At 38.8% G+C, this 24,448-nt stretch overlaps 1 protein-coding gene across 6 annotated transcripts in view; it reads right to left on the reverse strand.

Moving 5' to 3' along the window:
- The window catches only part of APP (amyloid beta precursor protein), a 282,485-nt gene that overhangs the window by 142,529 nt on the left and 115,508 nt on the right, over positions 1-24,448 (reverse strand). For all 6 annotated transcript variants that reach the window (XM_024239221.3, XM_024239223.3, XM_024239220.3 and 3 more), the window contains 2 exon segments: positions 22,112-22,224; positions 19,874-20,067 (listed from right to left, as the gene is read on the reverse strand). In XM_024239221.3, the coding sequence (XP_024094989.1) occupies positions 19,874-20,067; positions 22,112-22,224 (307 nt within the window).

Consider the following 24,448-nt stretch of genomic DNA (forward strand, 5'->3'; position numbering starts at 1 on the left):
AGCTTAGGGAGTAGCAGATGAGGGAGGAAGTATAAGATCTGGTGGTGGAGACAGACAGGCACAGTGTTACCCAGTAAGGTTACATTTCTTATAGCAACTGCAACGACTCAATGAGATTTAAGTTGCAATGATGTCTCTGCCTGCTGGGCACAGAGTGGTCTCTAGGGAAAATATGAATGGAAGCTGGGAGGCTGGACACTGGGCCAGGAGCTAGGGATACACTGGAAAGCAAGGGTAGCTCACAAGGCAAGTAGCCAAAGGCCAGACACTGACCTCAGCACCTGTATAAATGCAAAATTACTGCCCTGATAACAATTACATACAGCCAGGAGACCCAAAAGAGTGAGTGCTAACCAGATTCCAGGTGTCCAGTGAGGCATGACTGAAATGTGACCCAAAGAAGGTCCGAAGTGAAGGAAGTCAAGGGGCTAAAGACAACTCTCCACTAGGCAGGGTGGGTAGAGCATGTGCAAAGGCCCGGTGACAGGAGGGAGGGAAACCTGAGCACCTGAAAGGGAACTGGCCGACAAGAACAGAAAGTGGGCTCCAAGAATGGCAAGTCAGCAGTGGCACAGAGCAGGTGTTGGCAAACTGCAGCCCGCAACTTGTTCTTGTACATCCTGTGAGCTAAGGATAGGCTTTGCATTTTTTAAAGGATTATAAAAAGAAAAGAAAGGGGGTAAAAATGACAGCAATATGTGACAGAGATTGTATGTGACCTATAAGGCCTAAATATGGATTGTAAAAATGACCGTTTAAAGTCAAACCAACTTCTCTCAACACATGCTCCTGTAAACCCTGCCCCGCTTATGTTAGTGAATTAGTGAATTTCTAAAAAAAAATTACTGAATAAGCAAAGAGATCTGAGAAGCACTAAAGCCCAGCTTTTGCGTAAACTAGCAGTTCCTGGGTAGAACCTTTAAAAGACAATCTCTCTTTACTCCGCTATCTCTCAGTACACACTTAGGGTAACATGAATATCCTAGCAATAGAGCAACAATCTAAACAATATCCCTAGGACATGATATGAGACAAATCCAAGGAGTGGACAGTTTATAGGAAAACTGGTACAGCTTCTTCAGCAAGTCACTATCAGGATATAAAAAGTGCTATTCTGAATCCTAAGAAATAAGGATGTAAGATGCTGGCCCTGGTGCCGGATAGGATGTGAAATGCAAAACCTGTGAAAGACCGTTCTGGAACTCAGGGAGAATCTGAATATGGACACGGTATCCAATGGTATTAAAAAATTATGTTAATTTTGTGGGTGAGATGGTATCATCTGGACTCTGTAGAAAAATGTTCTTAGATTTTAGAGACATATACTGACATCTTTTTTTTTTTTTTTTTTTTTGGAAAACAGTCTGGCAGTTATTTATTTAGTTAATCGTAGAGTTCCTGTGTGGCACAGTAATTCTGCTTCTCGGTATATCCCCAGGAGAAATGAAAACATATGCCTCCACAAAAACCTGTACACTAATGTTCATAACAGCATTATTCGTATCAGCCCCCAAAATGGAAACAAACTAAATATGCATTGATTGATGAATGGGTAAACGAAATGTGGTATATCCATACAATGGAATAATATACAAAATAGAAAGGAAGTACTGACACATGCTACAACATGACGAACCTTGAAAACATGCTAAGTGGAAGAAGCCAGTGGCAAAGAGCCAATACTGTATTACTCCATTTATATGAAGCATTCAGAATAGACAAATCTAAAGAGATAGGTGGTTGTCTCAGGGCTGTGGGGGATGGGAAGAATGGGCGTGACTGCTAATTGACATGCGTTTCGAACTCAAATAAGATTTTTGTTTGGTTGTTTTTGAGACATTGGTGAAGTTTGGGAGGGACAGACTGAAGAATAATCTGCTGAAGAGGTAACAGGTAAACTGGGACATGATGAATGAATAGAAATCTACAAAGAAGGTAGCAAAAAGGACATTGTAGAAACAAGGAATGGCACCCGTTAACAGATGAAGAGTGATACGGTTTGGCTGTGTCCCCACTCAAATCTCATCTTGAATTGCAATCCTCATAATCCCCATGTGTCTAGAGAGAGACCTGGTGGGACGGAATTGGATCATGGGAGTGGTTTCCCCATGCTGTTCTCGTGACAGTGAGGGAGTTCTCAGGAGATCTGATGGTTTTATAAGGGGCTCTTCCCACTCTGCTCCTCGCTCTTCTCTTTCCTGCTACCTTGTGAAGAAGGATGTGTTTGCTTCCCCTTCTGCCATGATTGTAAGTTTCCTGAGGCCTCCTCAGCCATGCAGAACTGTGAGTCAATTAAACCTCTTGCCTTTATAAATTACCCAGTCTTGGTTATTTCTTTATAGCAGTGTGAAAATGGACTCATACAAAGAGTGCTACAGGAATTGCCAATTCTCAGTATGGTGGAGGAGGGGGTGGACTGCAGGAAGGGAGCTGACTAGCTGTAGCTCTGCTCTTTTATGAAGGGCTTTGTTTCACAGGCTGAGGAGTCTGGACCATCATCTACTAAGCGATACAGAGCCTAGTAGAAAAGCCTGAAGCAGAAGAGTGGCAAGGTTAGTTGTACTGCAACAAACATGAGCTAGCAGAAGCACGGAGGACAGACAGGTGGAGGAGTGACAGTTGGGATGCGAAGGCGGTGCTCGTGAAGCCTACTGAGAACTTGGATAAAATAACAGCACAGAACTGGTGACTCTGGGGATGAAGGGAGTGAGTAAGAGGAGGAATCTGATGCTTTGAGTTGGAGAATAGTTACTAATGGTAACAGAGGATACAGGAGGAATTAAGAAATGGAGCTAAGGGGTTCAGCTTTGATCATGGTAGATTTGAGATTCTGTAAGACCCTGCTGGAGAGGCACACAGCAGACAGTTGAAAACAAAGAACAAAAAATCTGAGCCACTAATACACAGGCACTGCTTTTCTATTTCCATTAAATAAATAGCGCTGCACTTGGTTGTTTTTTAAACTAAAGAGCTGCCATTCCTGAAAGACCACAGATAAGAGACCAGATGCCCACTCACTTTCTGCATGGATAATATGTCCCACTGTGATACCATTATTTAAGTAGAAACAAAATCTAGTCTTATGAAGTCTAATTACACCATTCCTCCTCCTTCCTTCCTCTCTCCCTGCAAGCATAATTCAAGACTGCTTTCCAATTCAGAGATCTATGTGAGAATTTTACAACACTGTAGCTGATTAGTCTCTCTAATCAATAAAAGAAATCTATTATCGGCTGGGTGTGGTGGCTCATGTCTGTAATCCCAGCACTTTGGGAGGCTGAGGCTGGTGGATCACGAGGTCAGGAGATTGAGACCATCCTGGCTAACACGGTGAAACCCCATCTCTACTAAAAATAAAAAGAATAGCCAGGAGTGGTGGCAGGCGCCTGTAGTCCCAGCTACTCAGGAGGCTGAGGCAGGAGAATGGCGTGAACCCGGGAGGCAGAGCTTGCAGTGAGCCAGGATCGTGCCACTGCACTCCAGCCTGGGCGACAGAGCAAGACTCCTTCTCAAAAAAAAAAAAAAAAAAGAAAAAAGAAAAGAAAAGAAAAAGAAATCTGTTATCGATTAGATTTGATAAATCTATTATTGACTAGAGAGACCAAACAGGAACAATGTTTAAAATTGTGTATGAAAAGCCATTCACTCATCAAACGCTAGTGGCTGCTAAGTGTCTGGCATTCTGCTAGATCCGAGGCTCCAAAAGGGAAAAAGATAAGCTCCCTGTCCTCAGAGAGCTTACATTCTATGGGGGGAGAGAATGACAACGAACCAATAAAATACTAAAATGTGATTCATTTCAGAATGGAAGTAAATAGGTTGCTAAGATTGAGAATAATGAAGAAGGGGTGTTTTCTTCAGAAAAGAATGGTCAGGGCCAGGCATGGTGGCTCATGCCTGTAATTCCAACACTTTGGGAGACTGAGGTGGGGGGACTGCTTGAGCTCAGGAGTTTGAGACAAGCCTGGGTAACAAAGTGAGACCTCATCTCTACTAAAAATTAAAAAAAAAAATTAGCCAGGTACGGCCTGTAGTCCCAGCTACTCAGGAGGATCTCTAGAGCCAGGGAGGTCGAGGCATGATCATGCCACTGCACTCCAGCCTAGGTGACAGAGCAGGACCTTGTCTCCGAAAAACAGAATGATCAAGGGAATTCATTCTGGGAAGATGGCAACAAAACTGAGGCTGAAGGTGGGACCTTGGAAGATCCATTATAGACAATGAGATCTGTCAGCCCCGGGGTTAGCAAGCTGGGGATATTGACTTGTGGGGAGAGTCGGGGGAAAGAGAGGCACGGGGTGATACTGGAGAGGTAGGGAGGAGCTGGGTCAAATACACTAATACCTGTAAGGAATGTAGGAGGTCAAACCTGACACCAACTACGTGTTTGTTATTTGTTACCCGTTATCATTATCCTCAGCATATCCAAATAAGGCTTCATTGTTTTCTCTCTGTGCACTTGGTTTTTACGCATATTGGTAAGCCACGAACGCAACTTAAATTTGGGGGTTCCAGGATCTGCTTTATGTAAATAAACACTCTACATCCTGGCTGCTGTACAGAGAATGGCTTAGTGTGGGAGAACACAGTGGCACATGTGTCAGATAACGAGAAAGGTAACGAGAGCAGAGATCAGCATGCTAGTGAAATAACTCCAGCAAGAAACAATGGGAGTTTAGACTAGTACTGGAAAAGATGGAGAGAAGTGAATAAATCCAGAATTCATAGGATGTGCAGAAGAGACAATGATGAGTTCTAGGTTCTTAGCAATAATCCCTAGGAGGGGGCATTACTGAGATAGAATAGCTTTGAGAGAACCACATTGAGGACTGGGTAGCAGGGGAATTAAGAACTCTCATTTGGACATGTTAGGATTCATATGCCTATGAAATAACTAGGTAGAGTCTGGCCTAGAGAAATAAACCTTGGCCTAGTCTACTTACAAATGGTATTTACAGTCAAGAGCATGGATTACAGCAATCAGGAAGAGCGAGCCAGAAAGAAAAATACTATAATAATTGTAAAGAGATACCCAGGGTCAGGAATTTAATGGATGAAATGTCAAAACAAAACAAAATCAGCCAAGACGGGATAGTTAAAACAACAAAGGCTGGGGTGGGGGTGGGGGGTAGAACTGGGGGGTGGGAACTCCTAAAGCCTACATAAACAATGTGTAGGAAAGACAGGCTGGAAATGACAGTGACACACAAGTTACATTAGACAAAGGGCTTCTGAGAAATGGCAAAGGTAATCAATTCTAAGAACTTACTAATCTTAAGGTGATTTATAGATAAAAGTCCCATCCTATGAATGTCTGGATTCTTGAGCCCAGAGATATCTGGGTCTGTCTGTACTGGTATTCTGGCTGGGCAGGTAAAGGGGTTATAAGGAGAAGTACTATCTTACTTGCCTGTCAAGTAATACTGATGACAGAGCAAAAGCGTCATGAACTTTAGGAGTCATGGTCATAGCCAAAGACTGCAGATGTCCTAGACACAGTATTTGAGACAGAGAGATGAGACATACATAGCCAAGTCACTAATATGCATGTTGGGTAAGAAGATTCCCAAATGGAAGGAAGGTAGAAAAGCTCTGTTCTAGTACAACCATTTGAGGATAGTATGGAGATTCCTCAAAAAACTAAAAATAGAGCTACCATACGATCCAGCAATCCCACTACTGGGCATTTATCTAAAGGAAGGCAAATCAGTATATTAAAAGAGGTATCTGCACTCCCATATTTACCACAGCACTATTCACAATAGCCAAGATACGGAATAACCTAGGTGTCCAAAGAGACTAATGGATAAAGAAAACGTGATGTGTGTGCGTGTGTGTGTCCGCGCGCGCACACACGTATAATGAAATACTATTAAGCCATACAAAAGAATAAAATCCTGTCATTTGAAGCAACATGGATGGAACTGGAGGACATATGTTAAGTGAAATAAGCCAAAAACAGAAAGTTAAACACCACATGCTCTCATATGCAGAAGCTAGAAAATGTTGATTTCATATAAGTAAAAAGTAGAACAGAGGATGATGGAGGCTGGGAAGGGTAGGTAGAAACTGAGGATAGAGAAAGATTTGTTAAAGGGTACCAAATTACAGCTAGATAAGAGGAATAAGTTCTAGTGCTCTACAGCACTGTAGGATGACTACAGTTAACAGTAATATATGACATAATCTCAAACAGCTAGAAGCAGGATATTGAATGTTCCCAACACAAAGAAATGATACATGCATGCCCGAGATGAATATGCTAATTAGTCTGATCTGATCACTGTGTACCCTGTAAATGTGTACAATTATTACATGCCAATTTTTAAAAATAAAAATTTTTAAAAGGTACCTTTTAATGAACAGTCTATGCTTAAATGTTGCTAGACATGTTTCAACACCAATGAGTTATATCTGAGGTCGGACCATAACTAGACGAGGCACTTAGAGATGCTGTAACTGTGGTCTCAGCATCCTGTTCCACTGCAGTTAGTTCCACCATCATTGTTTTACATTAAATGCAATATTGCTATCCTGTGACTACCTTGTAAACATATTTTCATAAAACCAAAGTGCTTCATTACCACTTCTGATATGTGTATGAGTCCTTGGCTCCAATTTTCCAACAATAGTAGCTATACAATTATGTTGAGAACCACTTGAGGCTAACCATTAACATTCAAATGATGTACAATGGGAAAACAAATGAATAGCAAGTTCTAGGAGATAAAAGATCAAACCTTTGATATATCTTCTCTTACTTATTAGTAGTTAGAGTTTAAGATACAATATTTCTTCTAAAACCATTTCGAAAATATAATTTAAATATAAAATTCAAGGTCCTAAAAAAGTATAGAAGTTTTAAAGTAGAATGACTTTGCTACTTGAATACCTATTTAAATTTCTATTTAAAATGTCCAAAAGAGCCCAAATCAATTCTACCTTCATTTTTATAGCAGTTTTCTAATCATGAGACATCATACTTTCTGGTCCTTTTTGCTTCCCTAAAATAAAAAAACTCCTACATATTTAAATTCATAAAATAAGAATTATCATTACTTGATTACTACCAAAACTAATTTTATAATGTTCTCAACCTCATCTAGGATAGAAAATGCTTAAGAAGCCATTACGTATTATTATTGATTATGATTACAAGACCTACAATAATTTTAAAATAACTAATTAAAAAGGGAACATGTTATAATAGCCATGATTATCAAACCAGAGGTGGGAGATTAGTCATTGAGCCCCAAGGAGAGTCTTTGTATTCGACAGTGTGAGATGATGGGTAGAGAAGTGATCTGACTAAGAAAAAAATCACCCCAGCTGGCGCGGTGTCTCACGCCTGTAATCCCAGCACTTTGGGAGGCCGATGCAGGCGTATCACCTGAGGTCAGGAGTTCAAGACCAGTCTGGCCAACGTGGTGATACCCTGTCTCCACTAAAAATGTAAAAACTAGCTGGGCGTGGTGGCAGGCACCTGTAATCCCAGCTACTTGGGGGGCTGAGGTAGGAGAATTGCTTGAACCCAGGAGACAGAGGTTGCAGTGAGCCGAGACTGTGCCACTGCACTCCAGTATAGGCGACAGAGTCTTAAACAAACAAACAAAAAACCATCCCATGCTGCTGGCCTGCTCCCCCAACAATTCCAATCTATACATTATAAACAAGTCCACTGTAAACTTTACCAGCTTGATATGCATTTACATCGATTAGTCGTTTTGGAAGCAAATACCGTGATACAGATTATTGCAATTTTCCCCACGTTTGAGGTAAAGAAATAGGCTCAAAAAGATTATATATGAGGGCAAAGCACATTTTAAACCTTTGAAGATATTTTTGAAGCAAAGATCATCTTATTTACTTACAAGTCTTTTCTTTCCTTGACTACTTGGATGCATCTATTACACCTGGTTTCTGTTTCCACCCAATGTCTTTTTAGGCAGGTTAGTTCTATCATCATGAAATCACTGTAAGTGCAATACTGCCCTTTCCTTCATGATGTCATTCATCTCTTTTCCAGTTTGTTATCTAACACGTATTAACATTTTAGTATCCAACTACATTAATCTCATGACTACTAGCATTGAAAGAATTGATAAAAAGATAAAAGCAAACCCTTACTGCCTGGTTTGACAATAAGTAACAGCTCTTCACATAGGCTGGCAATTAGGTCGCTAAGCAAAAAATCTTGGAAGACCAAATTCGACCAACAGCAAACAGTTGTCTCAAATGTAAAAGAAAACTTAGGTTATATGCTACACTTACAATAGCAAATTACGTATACTGCTTGAATTACTATTGATCTAAATAAAATGGTGCTATGCTATAAAGATTATTTTCAAATAATTTCTAATACCAAACTATACTTTTGAATACCCTTGGCAAATCTTTTCCAAAATTACAAATTCCTAAAACAATGAGCCAATCCACAGGCATGTGTAGCCTTACTATATGCTCAACATTCACTTCTCTTTAAAACAATTTACATGACCAAGTAGAACCGTGAACATCCATCAGTTGCACCTTCAAATGTCTGACAACATAATCAGATGATCTGTGTGCCCTTTACTTATTAAATTGATAACAAATAGAAAATAAAATGTAGATCTGAAGGAATCACTTAATTTTTTTAATTTGCTCAATTGCAAAAAATTTATTTATATAAATATATAAAACAAATAGCTATATTAAAAGAATAATACAAATTAAAATACTATAAATAATGACTTGAATGCTTTACAAAATCAATTTGAGCTACTATATTTACAGATTGAGTAATCCTTATCCAAACTGCCTGGGACCAGAAGGTGTTTCAGATTTCAGATTCTTTTCAAATTTTGGGATAGTTCCATACACATGAGATATGTTGGAGATGGGACCCAAGTATAAACATAAAATTCATTTATGTTTCAAAAATACCTTATACACACAGCCTGAAGGCAATTTTATACAACATTTTAAATAATTTTTGTTTAAGAAAGGAAGTTTGTATACATTAAACACATAAGATCACATAATTTTCTACGTTTGCTGTCATGTCAGCGCTCAAAACATTTTGGATTTTAGGGCATTTCAGATTTTGGATTAGGGATGCTTAACTTGTATTTTATAGTAATAAACTGCATTTCTTTAAAAATATTGTACATTCTTGGCTGGGCATGGTGGCTTATGCCTGTAATCCCAGCACTTTGGGAGGCCGAGGCCAGTGGATCACTTGAGGTCAGGAATTCGAGACCAGCCTGACCAACACATGGTGAAACCTCATCTCTACTAAAAACACAAAAATTAGCCAGGCATGGTGGCTGGCACCTGTAATCCCAGCTACTCGGGAGGCTAAGGCAGGAGAATCGCTTGAACCTGGGAGGCAGAGGTTGCAGTGAGCCCAAATCACACCACTGCACTCCAGCCTGGGCAACAGAGTGAGACTCCGTCTCCATTAAAAAAAAAAACATAGCTGGGTGTGGAGGCAGGCACCTGTAATCCTCGGGAGACTGAGGCAGGACTACCACTTGAACTTGGGAAGGGAGGTTGCAGTGAGCTGAGATCGCACCATTGCACTCCAGCCTGGGTGACAGAGCTAGACTCTATCTCAAAATAAATAAATAAACAAACAAACAAATAAAGAGTACATTCTAGAGTTTAAGCTAATGAAGACTGTTCTCCCACTATCTCACTCCATACAAAAATATATATTAAAAATTCACGTGATCATGGCTTCGGCTAAGTGGCATTAGTCTACCACCTACAATTTCACATTGAAACACTGGGGATACTGCAAATGTTACTTAGTAAACTAAAAGTGTTACTTTGTAAACAAGGAGGGCAAAAAAGGAAGCTAGTTAGCTCCCACTTGGGACAGATTTTGTTCACTCTCTACCTCTACTCAAAGGAAATAGTTTTGACCATCTCTAAATTATTTTCTTAATAATTGCCTTCCTTCCAAAACAAACATGGACTTATAATTTTGCTGAGTTCCTTGTGGTAAGTTATTGGTACTAGTTTAAGCCACATGGTTCCCAAGTAAAGCCAACAGTTTTTGGCTTGATATGTTAATATGCAGATTTTGAGGCCACAGTAAAATTAATTAACTAATTAAAGGGTTACTTTTCCATGTCACAATGGAGAGTCCTATCTAAATTAGGGGTTTTACACTGAAGACACAAATATCCAGATGTTGTTTTTGACAAGAAATTAATGTTTCGGTGTACTATTGCCAGAAACCAGTTAAAATCATAAGAATCTGTATTTTCTTCCTCTTTTCCTACTATTTTGTAAGCCAGGGAATTTGTACAGTTTAATTAAAAGATACTGAAGGGAAGAAAAGAGTCCATGCATCAGTAGCTTAGAATCCTTAGCACTGAATAATCCAACCCTCCAAATAACTCTTACAAATGAATCGTACAGTACTTCTCATTCAGCAATATCCTGTTACTGGGGCAACCTGTGCCATTAGGTCTCAGTAAGCACAGTCTCATTGCCAGATGTAGCTCAGATGGCAGCAACTCAAGCCCTGCACTGCAGAGGCATCTCCTCTTCCAGGCATCACCTGCTTGGAAACAAAAACAAACCCCACTGGTTTGGCCACACATCTGTAATCTGCTTTTAAGGCTATAAAAGTGTTTTGCTTTTCTTCTTGACATACATGTAGTCCAAGTTTACTCAATACAGGAATCGAGCATTTCTAATAACACCTCAAAACTGGCAGCCAGTTCCCTCAAGAGAAAATGCAAGCTTCTGCTATTCTCCTATTCGTCATTTTCAAATGAGTTCTCCTATATTTCAGTATAACAGTCAGAAAGCCTCACACAGTCCTGGAAGCTGCCAACTCAGCATTATGACAGCTGCTTCTCAAAGCCATGAGCCATTTCATTAAATCCACTCTTACTTGACTCATACGCTGGCAAAGATTTACAGCTTTAATTTATCTTTTGTATGATTCACTTTGTGGCCCTCTAAAGTTGTTAGGTTTTTTTCCTTGAGCATTTAATATCATTTCTTAAAATGCAATGCAGAAAGCAGCTGAAAGATTATATATTCAAAAATTTTTAACTCCAGAGATACAAATAAAAAGATATATAGTCAAATAGAGCCTCTCTTTCTCTCTCATCTAATTTTAAAGACAAAGTACTAACCCATGAACAGACATAAATTCTCATGACAGCCTGAGCTCATCAGGTAAGGATATGAATGTTTCAACATCACTAGCTAAGCGGAAGACAGTATGTGCATAATTTATTACATGATTGAATGACAACTTTTCACTAACTACAAATCATGTATTCGTGAAATACACCATCTATAATACCATCTGGTTATTATTTTCTGAGAAAAGTTCTCAGAGCACAATGACCATAATTAAATTGGCTTTTGACTAGATGTAGCACTGTGCCACCTACAAATTGAGCCTGAGCAAGTCTTTTATGATGACTACATTGATGATTGTTATCAAGATTTCACCCCTTGGTCTGGCGTGGTGGCTCATGCCTGTAATCCCAACATTTTGGGAGGCCCAGGCAGGAGGATCACTTGAGGCCTGGAGTTTGAAAACAGCCTGGGCAACACAGCGAGACCCCTGTCTCTACTAAATAAATAAATAAATAAATAAATAAATAAAATTAGGCAGGCATGGTGGCACGTGCTTGTAGTCTTAGCCATTTGGGAGGCTGAGGCAGGAGGATCACTTGAGCCCAGGAGTTCAAGGTTACAGTGATCTATGATCACAGTACTGCACTCCAGCATGTGCGACAGAGCAAGAACCTGTCTCTTAAAAAAAAAAAAAATCACTTTAATGTAGTATCTGGAACATGTCAAATGCTCAAGAGGTTTAGCGCCCTTCATTACACCGGAGGAAAAAGGTGACATTTTGTACCTCTGTATGCTCAGATACAGTTTGCTTTTGAGTTGGAAATATTTCATACTTCATCTTTTCTTTCTTATTGTTACAATTTTCCTTTATATACAATGTGGCCATCCCTCTTCTGCCCGTGGAAATAATGAAACATGGGACCCATCATGCTGTTATTAGACCCCTGATGCAATTTTATTTAATTACTGCACGTCTAGAATGATATTCCCTAGTTTTTCTTTTCTTTTTTTTTTTTTGAGACAGAGTCTTGCTCTGTCGCCCAGGGTGGAATGCAGTGGTGCGATTTCAGCTCATTGCAACCTCCACCTCCTGGGTTCAAGCGATTCTCTGGCAGTCTCCCCAGTAGCTGGGATTACAGGCGCATGCCATCATTCCTGGCTATTTTGTATTTTTAGTAGAGAAGGGGTTTCTCCATGTTGGCCAGGCTGGTCTTGAACTCCTGACATCAAGAGATCTGCCAGCCTCGCCCTCCCAAAGCGCTGGGATTACAGGCATGAGCCACCAGGCCTGGCCTAGTTTTTCTTTTTTAAAGACCAGTTAGTTTTGGTGACACATATTAACCTTAAGTTAACATGACTACGTAGGTGTATGTGTTTGATGTGAATGCCAATGTGATTCAACTCAAATACTTGTTGAGCACCTAACTACCTAACTTATAGAAAATTATGCCAAGTATTTTCCTGTATCAGGTTGTACAGGCCTCATAATAAATGTAAACTCTTGGTAAGTAGGATAGGCTGTTAACCTTTAGAATACCATCAGGGTCTTTGGACACAATTTTACCTTTTGAGTTTCTGAGCATTCTAACTACTTGTGGGGCTTGATATTTCTTATTTTTATCCATTCATAGAGAAAAAGAAAATTTTAATTGAATAAAACTCATTCTAGCTTGTCCTTAACCATGAGTCTGAGATATATTATGAATCTCGATCTTTTTCCTATATTTTGTTCCTATGTTACAAAATATTTATCATCCTAAGAATTATTTCATCATTAGCCATCAACTATTAAAAAACTGTGCTAAAGAAGACCAAATAATATGAATATGAAAGAATGATAGAATTGCCTAGAAAGGTGATGCAATAGGGAAATTATCACATTTTTATCACTGTGTTCCCAAAGTATTGCATCATCTTTCAAGATGGTTTAAAAAATGTCTGAATAGTCCCAGCTGCTTGGGACGCTGAGGCATGAGAATCACTTGAGCCCAGGAGTTTGCAGCTGTAATGCACCATAATCACACCAGTGAATAGCCACTGTGCTCAAGTCTGGGCAACAGAGTGAGGTCCCATCTCTTTAAAAAGCACGATAAAAAGAAGTCTGGAGACTCACTGAATATAGTCAAAAATCATTTTCCACATATGGGCAAATAGGAACAACTGACAGAAGGAGGCATTTTACCAATTAGATAAACCAGAAGAAGAATGAAATTGATCACGTAAGTAAAACCTTAGGCTCTGAGCCTTCACATGATATCCTAGATGAATTTTCCCAAGCTCAAGAATTGACAAGTGAGCAATGTATTTCTTTCTTTCTTTCTTTCTTTTTTTTTTTTTTTGAGGTGGAGTTTCGCTCTTATTGCCTAGGCTGGAGTGTGATGGCGCAATCTTGGCTCACTGCAACCTCTGCCTCCCGGGTTCAAGTGATTCTCCTACCTCAGCCTCCCGAGTAGCTGGGATTACAGGCATGCGCCACCACGCCTAGCTAATTTTGTATTTTTAGTAGGGACGGGCTTTCTCCATGTTGGGCAGGCTGGTCTCGAACTCCCGACCTCAGGTGATCTGCCCACCTCGGCCTCCCAAAGTGCTGGCATTACAGGCGTGAGCTACTGTGCCCGGCTGAGCAATGTATTTCTAAGAATAAAAAGAAAATATGGTATTCTCATCCACTTAGTCATTCAACAGGAAGGATATCATCACTCAATATTATGTGACAAAAACACTAACCATCATTGCTAAAATGATGTGATAGTATTCCTTCCCTTTTTATAATGCTTATGCAACAAATTTTATGCCTGTGCAACACATTTATTTGATACCATTAGGAAGTGGACAAATGCCCAAGGCAGGAATCTCTCTAAGGTGATTAGAAGAGATAATGTAGAAAAAAAGGAGGGGGAAAAAAAGACTGGACTGATCACTTTAATAGCTGTTTACAAATCCAAACTTGAAAACATTTTATTCCTGAGGGAAGATGGCTGTATTCTCTCTTCAATAAAATTATGAGCTTTCAATGTTTTAAATATCTTAAATTTTTACAGTTAAATGAAATTGCAAGTATAAAAAAAAAAGACCAAGAAATATGATGAACCTAATAGAGATGTATTTGAAACGCAGAACCAGTATTTGTAAGATGGATATATTTCAGGTTCATGCATGGCAGGTGATTAGCAGCTAGCTGCATTCCAAATGATAATAATGTTCATTTCAGAAATCCATACCTTCAAAACTGGGAAAATATAGAATAAACATGTGGGTTTACCATATTTAAATTCTTCGTAAAATTAAAATATTTACTATGTTAACTCTTATTACAATTGCTAATAGTTATTTCTCACTATTCCTTTATTCTTAGTTCTGTAAATTGTTTGCCAAATAACCTAAAAATATAAAATAATAATAATATAAAGGGCCCACTGTATCTAGATAGTCAATGGTGCTGGCCTGGTTTTCTGGGGTAGTGAGGGGGCAAGGTGACGTCTGGCCATATGTGACACTCTAGCAATCACCAGAACTGATGAAGTTTAAACTGGGTTCAATATGGAATTGTATATTCCAATGCACGCACACCTGTGTACATGGCCATACGGACCCACACAAGCCACCCCAAGCCGTATTAGTTCATTTGCACGTTGCTGATAAAGGCATACCTGAGACTGGGTAATTTACAAAAGAAAGAGGTTTAACTGGACTTATAGTTCCACATGGCTGGGGAAGCTTCACAATCACGGTGGAAGGCAAGGAGGAGCAAGTCATGTCTTACATGGATGGCAGCAGGCAAAGAGAGAGAACTTGTGCAGGGGAACTCCTCTTTTTAAAACCATCAGATCTCATGAGACTTATTCACTTCACAGGAACAGCATGGGAAGGACTTGCCACCATGATTCAATTACCTCCCACTGAGTCCCTTCCACAACACATGGGAATTCAAGAAGAGATCTGGGTGGGAAAAAAGCCAAAACATATCACTGCCCCCCAAACCAGAGAGTAACATTAACTAACCTGGCCAACATGGTGAAACCCTGTCTCTACTAAAAATACAAAAATTAGCTGGGTGTGGTGGTGAACACCTGTAATCCCAATTACTCAGGAAGCTGAGTCAGGTGAATTGTTTGAACCCAGGAGGCAGAGGTTGCAGTGAGCCAAGATCGCGCCACTGTACTCCAGCCTGGGCAACAAGAGCAAAAACTTCATCTTAAAAAAAAAAAAAAGGAGAAAAAGAAAAAAAAGAAAACTCTTCTGAGTTATACAGTCTCCAAGAAGATAAGATGCGGTCAAAAGGAATCACTCCTTCAGATCTTAAGCAGCTCTTTAAAAAAAAAAAATGTTTAAAGGAAACAGGAAAAAAAAATCATCTAATTATCCAGAAAGATACATCAAGTTACCTCTCAGCACACTCTCACCAATGTCTGCAAACCTAAACCTAAAAGAATACATCGATAATTAAAGATTCTGTTTCTCAAAAAAAATGTGAGTACCTCCTCTGCAAGAGGAAAAGTGTGACTCTACAACAATTAGAGGGTCTTCTAACATTTCATTTGCTTTACCAATTCAGCAACCCCCACGGACCAATGGGTTCAATCAGAATCTGCAGTTCCAGGTGAGGAGCAGCTCTGCCTCCAGGGCTAGGCTGCCTACCTGGCTAGTCTTACAAGTTAGCTTTCCAAATGAATTTTCCCATGGAAAAAATTCTTACCCATGATGGCTGGAGTCTGCGTATTATTAACATTATGTACATAATTACTATTATTAACATTATGCTACATAATGTTAGTAACAGTCTGGATTATGCTACATTACAGACTGCATAAATAGGCATTTTGAGGTGATCTGAGAACATGACCATTACAACACTGGAGAAATATATACTTGGTAATTTACACATAAATTTCTGAAACACTACCTGTTTTGCCTATGTTAAAGATTTACCTCTTTTTCATACTTCTTTTTCAATGAGGTCATAAAACAGAGCTCATCCCACAAGGAACGTTTCTCTAAATGCCTCATTAGCAATAGAAAAACACTTATCTTCTATCAAAACAAGCCTTATTAACTACCGAACAACAAAATACTGTGAATCAAATATTATTTCCAGGAAAATGGTAGCTCGTTTCTCCTTCAAGAATTGTCACGTAGCATCCCCTGAAGATGTTTTAAGTCAGGTATGTTAAACTTCTATTCTGATTTTACATTTCAAGTGTCAAAAGGAGGGCTGGTTCCTGGAACAAGGACGCTGCCAGTTGGCAGGAGCCCAGCTTGTGTGTGGATCAGTGATGCAACACCTTTCTGGCTTTGTCCACATGAGGAAGAAGCCCTGCCTGCCTGCAGGGCTACAGGAAAAGAAGTTAAAAAATAAAATGGTGCAAGTGACCTGATATCCTAATTACACTGAATCCAAACCAATTTTTTTAAATTTTAAAAACAAGAATAGTTAAAAAATAATAATAAAAATTCAGTGGCTCAACCTTAGAAAACATTACTAGGTTATATAAACCGTTTGTCTTAATGGAAAAATAAAGAGTGATAAGAAATTTGAAGTCATCCAGGAACTACACTGTCCAAATATAGTAGTCACTAGCCACATGTAACTATCAAACACAGTGTGTGGCTAGTATGAATTGAGATGTGCTGTTAAATGTTAAAAGAAGTGTTAAGACTTCTTACGAAAGAAAGAAACAAAAAAAAGAATGTGAACTATCTTATTAAATTTTTCATGTTGGTCACATGATATTTCAGATATATTGGATTAAATAAAATGTTGTTAAAATTAAATTCACCTGTTTCTTTTTACTATTTTTAAATTGTCTATTAGAAAAATGAAAAAGTAAGGCCAGGTGCGGTGGCTCAAGCCTGTAATCCCAGCACTTTGGGAGGCTGAAGTGGGTGGATAACGAGGTCAGGAGTTCGAGATCAGCCTGACCAACATGGTGAAACCCCATCTCTACTAAAAGTACAAAAAAGAAAAAAAATTAGCCAGGCATGCTGGCACATGCCTGTAATCCCAGCTACTTAGGAGGCTGAGGCAGGAGAATCGTTTGAACCCGGGAGGTGGAGGTTGCAGTGAGCCGAGATCACGCCACTGCACTCCGGCCTGGGCGACAGAGCGAGACTCCATCTCAAAAAAAGAAAACGAAAAAGTATGTGGCTCACATTACATTTGTATTAGACAGTTCTTTGCTAAAAGATGGGAGGCTCTATAACAGGGGCTATAGAAAAAAAAAAAGGCAAAAAAATTTCATAATGTTTTAAGAAAGTTTATGAACTTGTGTTGGTCCGTATTCAAAGTCGTCCTGGGCAGTGGGTTGGATAAGCTTTCTACAATATCCAATTGTGGACCATGAAGTCCTTACCAAAAGCTATGAAAAAAAATTAAAATATACAATTTACTTTGTCTAATATTTATTGAGGACCTATGTGCAAGACATACCAGACACATAAACTACAGTTTGGATTCTAACAGATAAAAAGAGATATGACTACAATTAATTGGAAGATAAGTTATGGTCTTATAAGAAAAGGTAAAGCAAGGGTAGTATAGCAGAGCAAGGCACCTGTAAAGACTTGTAAAGCCTGCATCTTTTTCAGGTGAACACTTATAAATATATAGGATTTTGACAGGTCATAAGATGCGGCACTTCAGAGTTGACAAATATCTTTATTATACATTAACCCCATTTGACGAAAAAGGAAAAATATTTCAGATGGGGTAGAAAGGTGGGAACGAAAGCCTAGAGAAAGAAAAGTTCAATGGTTTTAGGATGCCAGGAGAGTCACATACATGTATAAGGCCGAAAATGCAGGCTGAAGCCACGTAAGAGACTTCTGAATGCCCTGCAAGAGAATTTGGACTTCTCTACAGGTAGAATAAACCATCAAATATTTCCTACCAACTGTCAACATGATTAAAAACACATAGTAGAAAGATAGTAATGCATGGGAAAGAATTACCTGGGAGGACAGTGGATGAAGCCTGGGGGTGTGGGGGAGAGGGAGACTGAAAATGCAAGAAAGGGAGAGGAGATGATTCAGAGTCCAGCAGAACATAATCATAAAAGGGAAGACAGGAAACAAAGGGATAGAAGAAAGTACAACAGTTGCTGAAGTACAGGAGAAAATTCAATGGTTTATTCAACAAACATGTACTGGGCACCTACCCAATGTCAGGTACCATGTTGCAGAAATTCACAATGGATGACTGTGGAGGGGTCATCTGTAGAGCATGAGAGAAAGTTACGCTGGGAACCAAGGAGAATGAAGTTGGGCTGGATCAACTGCTATGGGGAAGATGATATTAGGTGCATCTAGTAACATTAAGATCCCAGCTGATGTTACAGCATGAATAAGAAATGGAATTAAGTGGTAAGGTTACATGACTTGATACTTTAGAAATCCCAGAAGCAACTAAAGAAAGAAATTAATTTTTCCTAGCTATGGAGAATTGACAAAAATATGTTTAGAAAATGTGAAGGGTTTCAGCCAAGTCAAGGATGTTCAATGGAATAGGTAAGAATGGTTATCCATTGATTCCATCCTGATTAGAAAGGCAGGCAGGGAAAAAGGATAACGGACTAAAAGCCTGAACTGGGGAGGTGATTATGAGGGAAGATCATGATCAGAGAGGAATATCAAAGCTAGAAACCTTATGGTACAATATTTCTAAGGAATTTCAGAGTCTAAAGCATGACTGTGTTCAGGTACTGAAATGGGATGTAAATGAAGGTAACTAGGAAGGAGCTGGCTAGCATTTCAACTGAATATCAACCTGGATAGTGACATCATTACTGAAGACTGTAATAGGTGGGGTAACCATATGACCCAGTTTGCCTGGATCCTTCGGTTTATGGCTGTGGTTGCAGTGTTCTAGCTGATACAGATAATAAACTCTACGGGGGCCCTAGTAGCAGATTACACCAGAAATTAAAAGAAAAAAAACGAGCATCCTGTAGTTTGCTGATTATAAACTTACAACTCCTATTGAATGTGCTGTTTGGAAATCTGTAGCTCTAGGGAACATCTAAGAGAATACTGAAGGAAAAAGAGAAGTGATACAATCATCACCCTTTGGGGGATGAGACAGCATAAAATCAATGCCTGAACCAGATGGCATTTCCAACCCAAAGATTCTCATTTTATAATTTTATGATTTGAATATAGACGTTTGCCTTCAGTTAAGAATGAGAATCAGGTAAGAAGTAACGGGGTTAAGCTCCCTAAGAAAAAGAGGCGAAAATAGGTTTCTTTACAATCATGAAATCAAAGGTAGTTAAAAAAAATTAACAAGCATTTATTAATGCCTTTGACTTCCACTATGAAGGAAAAGAAGATGATAAAAGGCCAAAAAAAAAAAACCCTTACACATCCACACACAGAACTCCCAAAATCTCAAACCAAACCTTTCTTAACAAAAATTCACCTTAAACTAATGACCGACAATCCCAGATAGCATTTAAAAATATTTTTAAATTAATGACCGAAAGAGAATGCCATTATTATTTCAACTCCCTGTTAGAACTACCAGTAACCTATGATAGTTATCAGTGGGATTTTGATCCCAAGTTTAATATTAAATAGTTAAAATTAACTCTGTGATGGGTGATTGATATTATTAATTCAACAGGATGCCATAAAAATTCATAGTTAAGATTTTCTGCATAACAGCAGACTCTGATGGGAGTGGGCAGAGAACTTTTCAGTGATAAACAGAAAGATTAATTTACAGGATACAAACACTCCATACAAGATGTTTCAGCATCTTGGAGGCTGCACACAAAGGCCACCTTACCTCCCATCTGCATAGTCTGTGTCTGCTCCGCCCCACCAGACATCCGAGTCATCCTCCTCCGCGTCAGCAGAATCCACATTGTCACTTTCCTCAGCCAGTGGGCAACACACAAACTCTACCCCTCGGAACTTGTCAATTCCGCAGGGCAGCAACATGCCGTAGTCATGCAAGTTGGTACTCTTCTCACTGCACGTCTACAAAGTGTAAGGAGAAAACAGTAAGTGGTAGAGTAGATGTGTTTCATTGTAAGAAAACTCCACATAAAATAATCAACATGCAGACCCAATATATTAGGAACCAATTTCACAAAGGAAAAGATCATTTGCTTTTTGAGTGAATTTACAACAGGATTTTTTTTAGCATGGGTTACACTTTGGTACTCTTTTTATTCTTAAGTTTATTATTTATTTAATAAGACCAGGATGTTATATAATAGAGGTTTATATGAACAACTGGAATGGAAACTAACTGGGAAATAAGATGTAGAAGGCTCCACTGGTGAACAGATACCAGAGAATTAATGCCTTCTGGCTTAATTCGTGTATCCAGAAATTGTACGCGTTCCAGGTAGATCCCCAGCTCACTCCTACCTCCCTTACAGATGGAAATTTATCTCACATGGACCTGCCTTATGCTAGAAATTCTGACTCTCTTGGTTCACTTTCAGAGTAACAATCCTGGGAAGAGAAGAACTTATCCCCTGCAGCCACTAAGAACCAGAACTTACAGTCATTAGAGATTTCTCCTTGAATGTCTTTTTGCTTTCCTGGGATTTGCTAAATTTGCACAAATCTAGATTAGCATAAAGCTCTGAGAGCATCCACTAGTGATAAATGAAGGATTAATAATTCAATACGTAATGGTAAACAATGAAAATATTACAGACTGTATTTTGACCTTATGGGAGTCATTTTTGTTTCTTAGAGACAAAGGATTTTTCTTTTGAAAACACAGAAGCAATAAAAAATGAGGTTATCAAATAGGTAGCTGGACTTCAAATTATTTGGTTTGTTTTCTTAAACTCAGCAAGCTCTTAAACCTCCGAAACACATTTTTATATAAAAAACATTTTATTCTACAGTGGATCCAAATATATTATTTTATAAGAGGCAAAAAATAATACTAAATCTTCAGTGGTATTTTCTGCCTAACAGCTATAAAGCTATGACACAATGGTTAAGCTAAGCTAGATCAGATTTCTGAACCCCAGCACTATTGATGTTTTGGACTGGGTAATTCTTCGGGGTGGCGGGTGGTTATCCTGTTGACTGTAGGATGTTTAGCAGAATCTTTGGCCTCTGGGCACTATCAGATGCCAGTAACACTACTCCCTCAAGTTGTGATAACCAAAAATGTCTCCAGACATGTTCCGGGGAGGGACAGGGGATCAAAATGGACCCAAGTGAAGCACTGGTGAGCTAGATAAAGGAGCCTAATTCTAGTTAGCCTAAGACTGATCTTACCACTAATAAACTATATACATTTATTAGAAAAACTATCAAAGGGACACAGCAGCTGTGAAGGTGGTCTTAACACACAGTGACCTTTTCATGCTAAGTATCTTATATCTTTTATTGGCTTAGCCAAAAGCAGAGGTCAACCAAGTGCTCGGTCAGACTCACCCTGTGGAAAAATCAAGATGGTAGGCATGGCCTGCTGAATATAAAATTGGATGGTATAACTTAGAAACTGAATTCTAACTGGAGCTTTCAGGCTGGTACAAACAAGCTACTTCACTGTTCTACCACTGTATTCACTAATATATAACAGAGGAAAAGGCTAAATTATTAAAAAATTGTATATGACAAAAGAAAACAACAGGTACATAAAAATAATCTGAAGGGTAAACTTTAAAGTTGTAACTATTAGAGATTATATTTTTAAGTTATAAGGCATGGCACAGACAACTTATATTTTTAAGTTGCGAAACACGGCACAGGCACATAATGAATCTAGTTCAACTGGCCCTATTTTTGACTTTTTAAAAATATTCACGGATGGGGAGGCTGTGCATGTGTGGGGACAGGGGGTACACGGGAACTCTATTTTCTGTTCGATTTTGCTGTGAACCTAAAATCACTCTAAAAACTAAAATCTGGGTTATGGATAGTAGCATTGGGTTTTTTTCTTAAATAACTTATTAACATAGCTGTTGCCTCAAAATACCCCTAAAATGCCATTAGGTATGTCCCCAGGAAATCTTCACTTTGCAATAAGAAAGAATTTATGGGCTGGTACCTCTTTGGCGACGGTGTGCCAGTGAAGATGAGTTTCACAAACATCCATCCTCTCCTGGTGCAAGAATTTGCACTTGTCAGGAACAAGAAGGGCATCACTTACAAATTCACCAACTGAAAGAAAGGCAAACCACTTCCCGTCATTCCATCTGTATCACAGTGTTCTTACCGTAGAGAAGGCATCAACGAAAGATAGACTTCAAGACAAGTTAAACAGCCTTTCAATGCCTAAGCAACCCAATCAAGACCCTACTACCTTTAGAATGTTACTTCCAGCCTCCTTAAGCAACTCAGTTTCTTGCCACATCAAGTTTGATGGTTAAAATAATTCCTAAATGCTGCAAGTGAAATTGTCCCTTAATTAATCTGAATTTCTTGCTTCAAAATTAATCCTAAAAAAAGCTGCTTAACTAGAGAACCAATTACCATTCTATTACAACAGGGGGTAAAATACAAATATTGACATTGTCTAGGTGAGCATTTGAGCAAAATCAATATAAATCCCTGTCTACTTCTCTTTCTTGGACATTTTAATCTGCTTGTAAATAACAGAAATTTTAGCATTTTTCTACTTCCTAAGCAAAAAACCCAAAAGTGTATTTTATATACATGTTTACATAACACACATAGGAGAGAAAGAGAGAGTTTAATTCAGTTTAGTTGTGAAAACTGTTCCTCAGACTTTTGTTATATCTTTAAAGAAAATGTATATCATGCAAATTATTTCTAGGCATTTCTGGTACTGAAGATATAAAGATATTATATGAAGTCCTACATGAACTCAGTCTAATGAAGGTAAAAGATAGATCATTACCACATTATATGTAAGCTGCACACTTAATTTTTGTTTTGTTTACTGCAACATTCCCAGTTTTTAGCACAGATTCTTGCACATAGTAGGCAATAAATATCTGTTAATGAATGAACAAGTTAAATTCTGTAATAGAGATGAGGAAAGTGTCAGGCCAGTATCTTGGGTGCAGTGGGAAAAACCTCAAAGAAGAAACAACATTCAAGATGAAATCTGAATGGTGAGAAGTAGTGTGCCACGTGGGAAACGAATTGAACTTCCATAATGTAAGGACAGAATCTGTCTTGCTTGCCATTATACCCCCAAAATTCCTGGCCTAGTTCTGTCAAACATCAAGAACTCTATTATAGAATCCAAATGGATGGATGGATGGGTAGCAAAAGATCCTTCAAAATGAGGGAGCCTCCGGTGCAAAGAAAGAGTAAAGAACCAGCAAGGTATATTTGCAGCCCATCATGGCTGGAGCACAAAGTAAGTGGCAAAGGGAGTCCAGAAGGAAGCAGCACTGGGGAAGCATGCTGGACTCCAATTTTAAAGAGGCTTATGTTTTGGATGCCATTTTGGAAGAAGCAATACAGGCCAAAAGTTTTTTTTTTTTTTAGATGGACTCTATAATTAAGTGAAGGATACATCAAGCATAGTGAAACTATGAAAGCAGGGGGACCACCAAGTAGGTCACTGTGGTCCTTCAGGCAAAACATGCAAGAATAGACATAAACCCACAGCTCCCCCGGAACAAGGAATACAGATTGTCCACACACCAGCAAAGACAGGAATGAATGTCTTTCTTTCATAGTATGCTACAGGGCACTTTCTGAAATGCAACATAAAGAGGGATTAAAAGCCCTAAGAAGGGGAAGGAAGTAACTTTACATTCTCATAAAGGTGTTTAAACTTTAGTCTGTTTCTAGCTCAAACACGTAAGATGTAGCATGATATTGAAGTATTTATTTCAATAAGTACTATTTAGATAAAAATCTAAGCAAATCATAGGGGAGAATAAGCACTGTATCTTGTCATTCCTTAAATCTTTAAAATGATCAATGATGCCCATAGCAGTATAATGTGTGTTGCAGGGAATGTAAAAATTATGAGACATGGTACCCCAAAGGCTGCAGGTGTCACTTTGCAGGGAAGAAACCAGTGAGTACTGAGCAACACTCCATGCAGCTCTACAGGGCCACATCACAGGTTCTTTTATAAACCTCACTTCGCAGGGGAGGAATCTCTGCCAAGAAACCTAAGGCTACCTAACTCAGGAGACTATAACCTAGCCCCAGAGATAAGCATTAAGATATAAATTATAAGGAAAGAACATGATAATGCAAATGATATCACATTTCTCTTTTACATACAATGATATAAAACAAAACAAAACAAAAACAAAAACAAAAACACAAGAAGAGTTGGAGAATGGAAATTAAAGGTAATCTCATCCAAAACAAATACACCATTCCCAGGTGGATTTCTCAGGGTTTCTGAGGTCAGGGACCAACCCTAGCTGCTTGGAAGAATACCTGATATCTG

This window comes from Pongo abelii, chromosome 22, assembly GCF_028885655.2.
Source record: "Pongo abelii isolate AG06213 chromosome 22, NHGRI_mPonAbe1-v2.0_pri, whole genome shotgun sequence".
NCBI lineage: Eukaryota > Metazoa > Chordata > Mammalia > Primates > Hominidae > Pongo > Pongo abelii.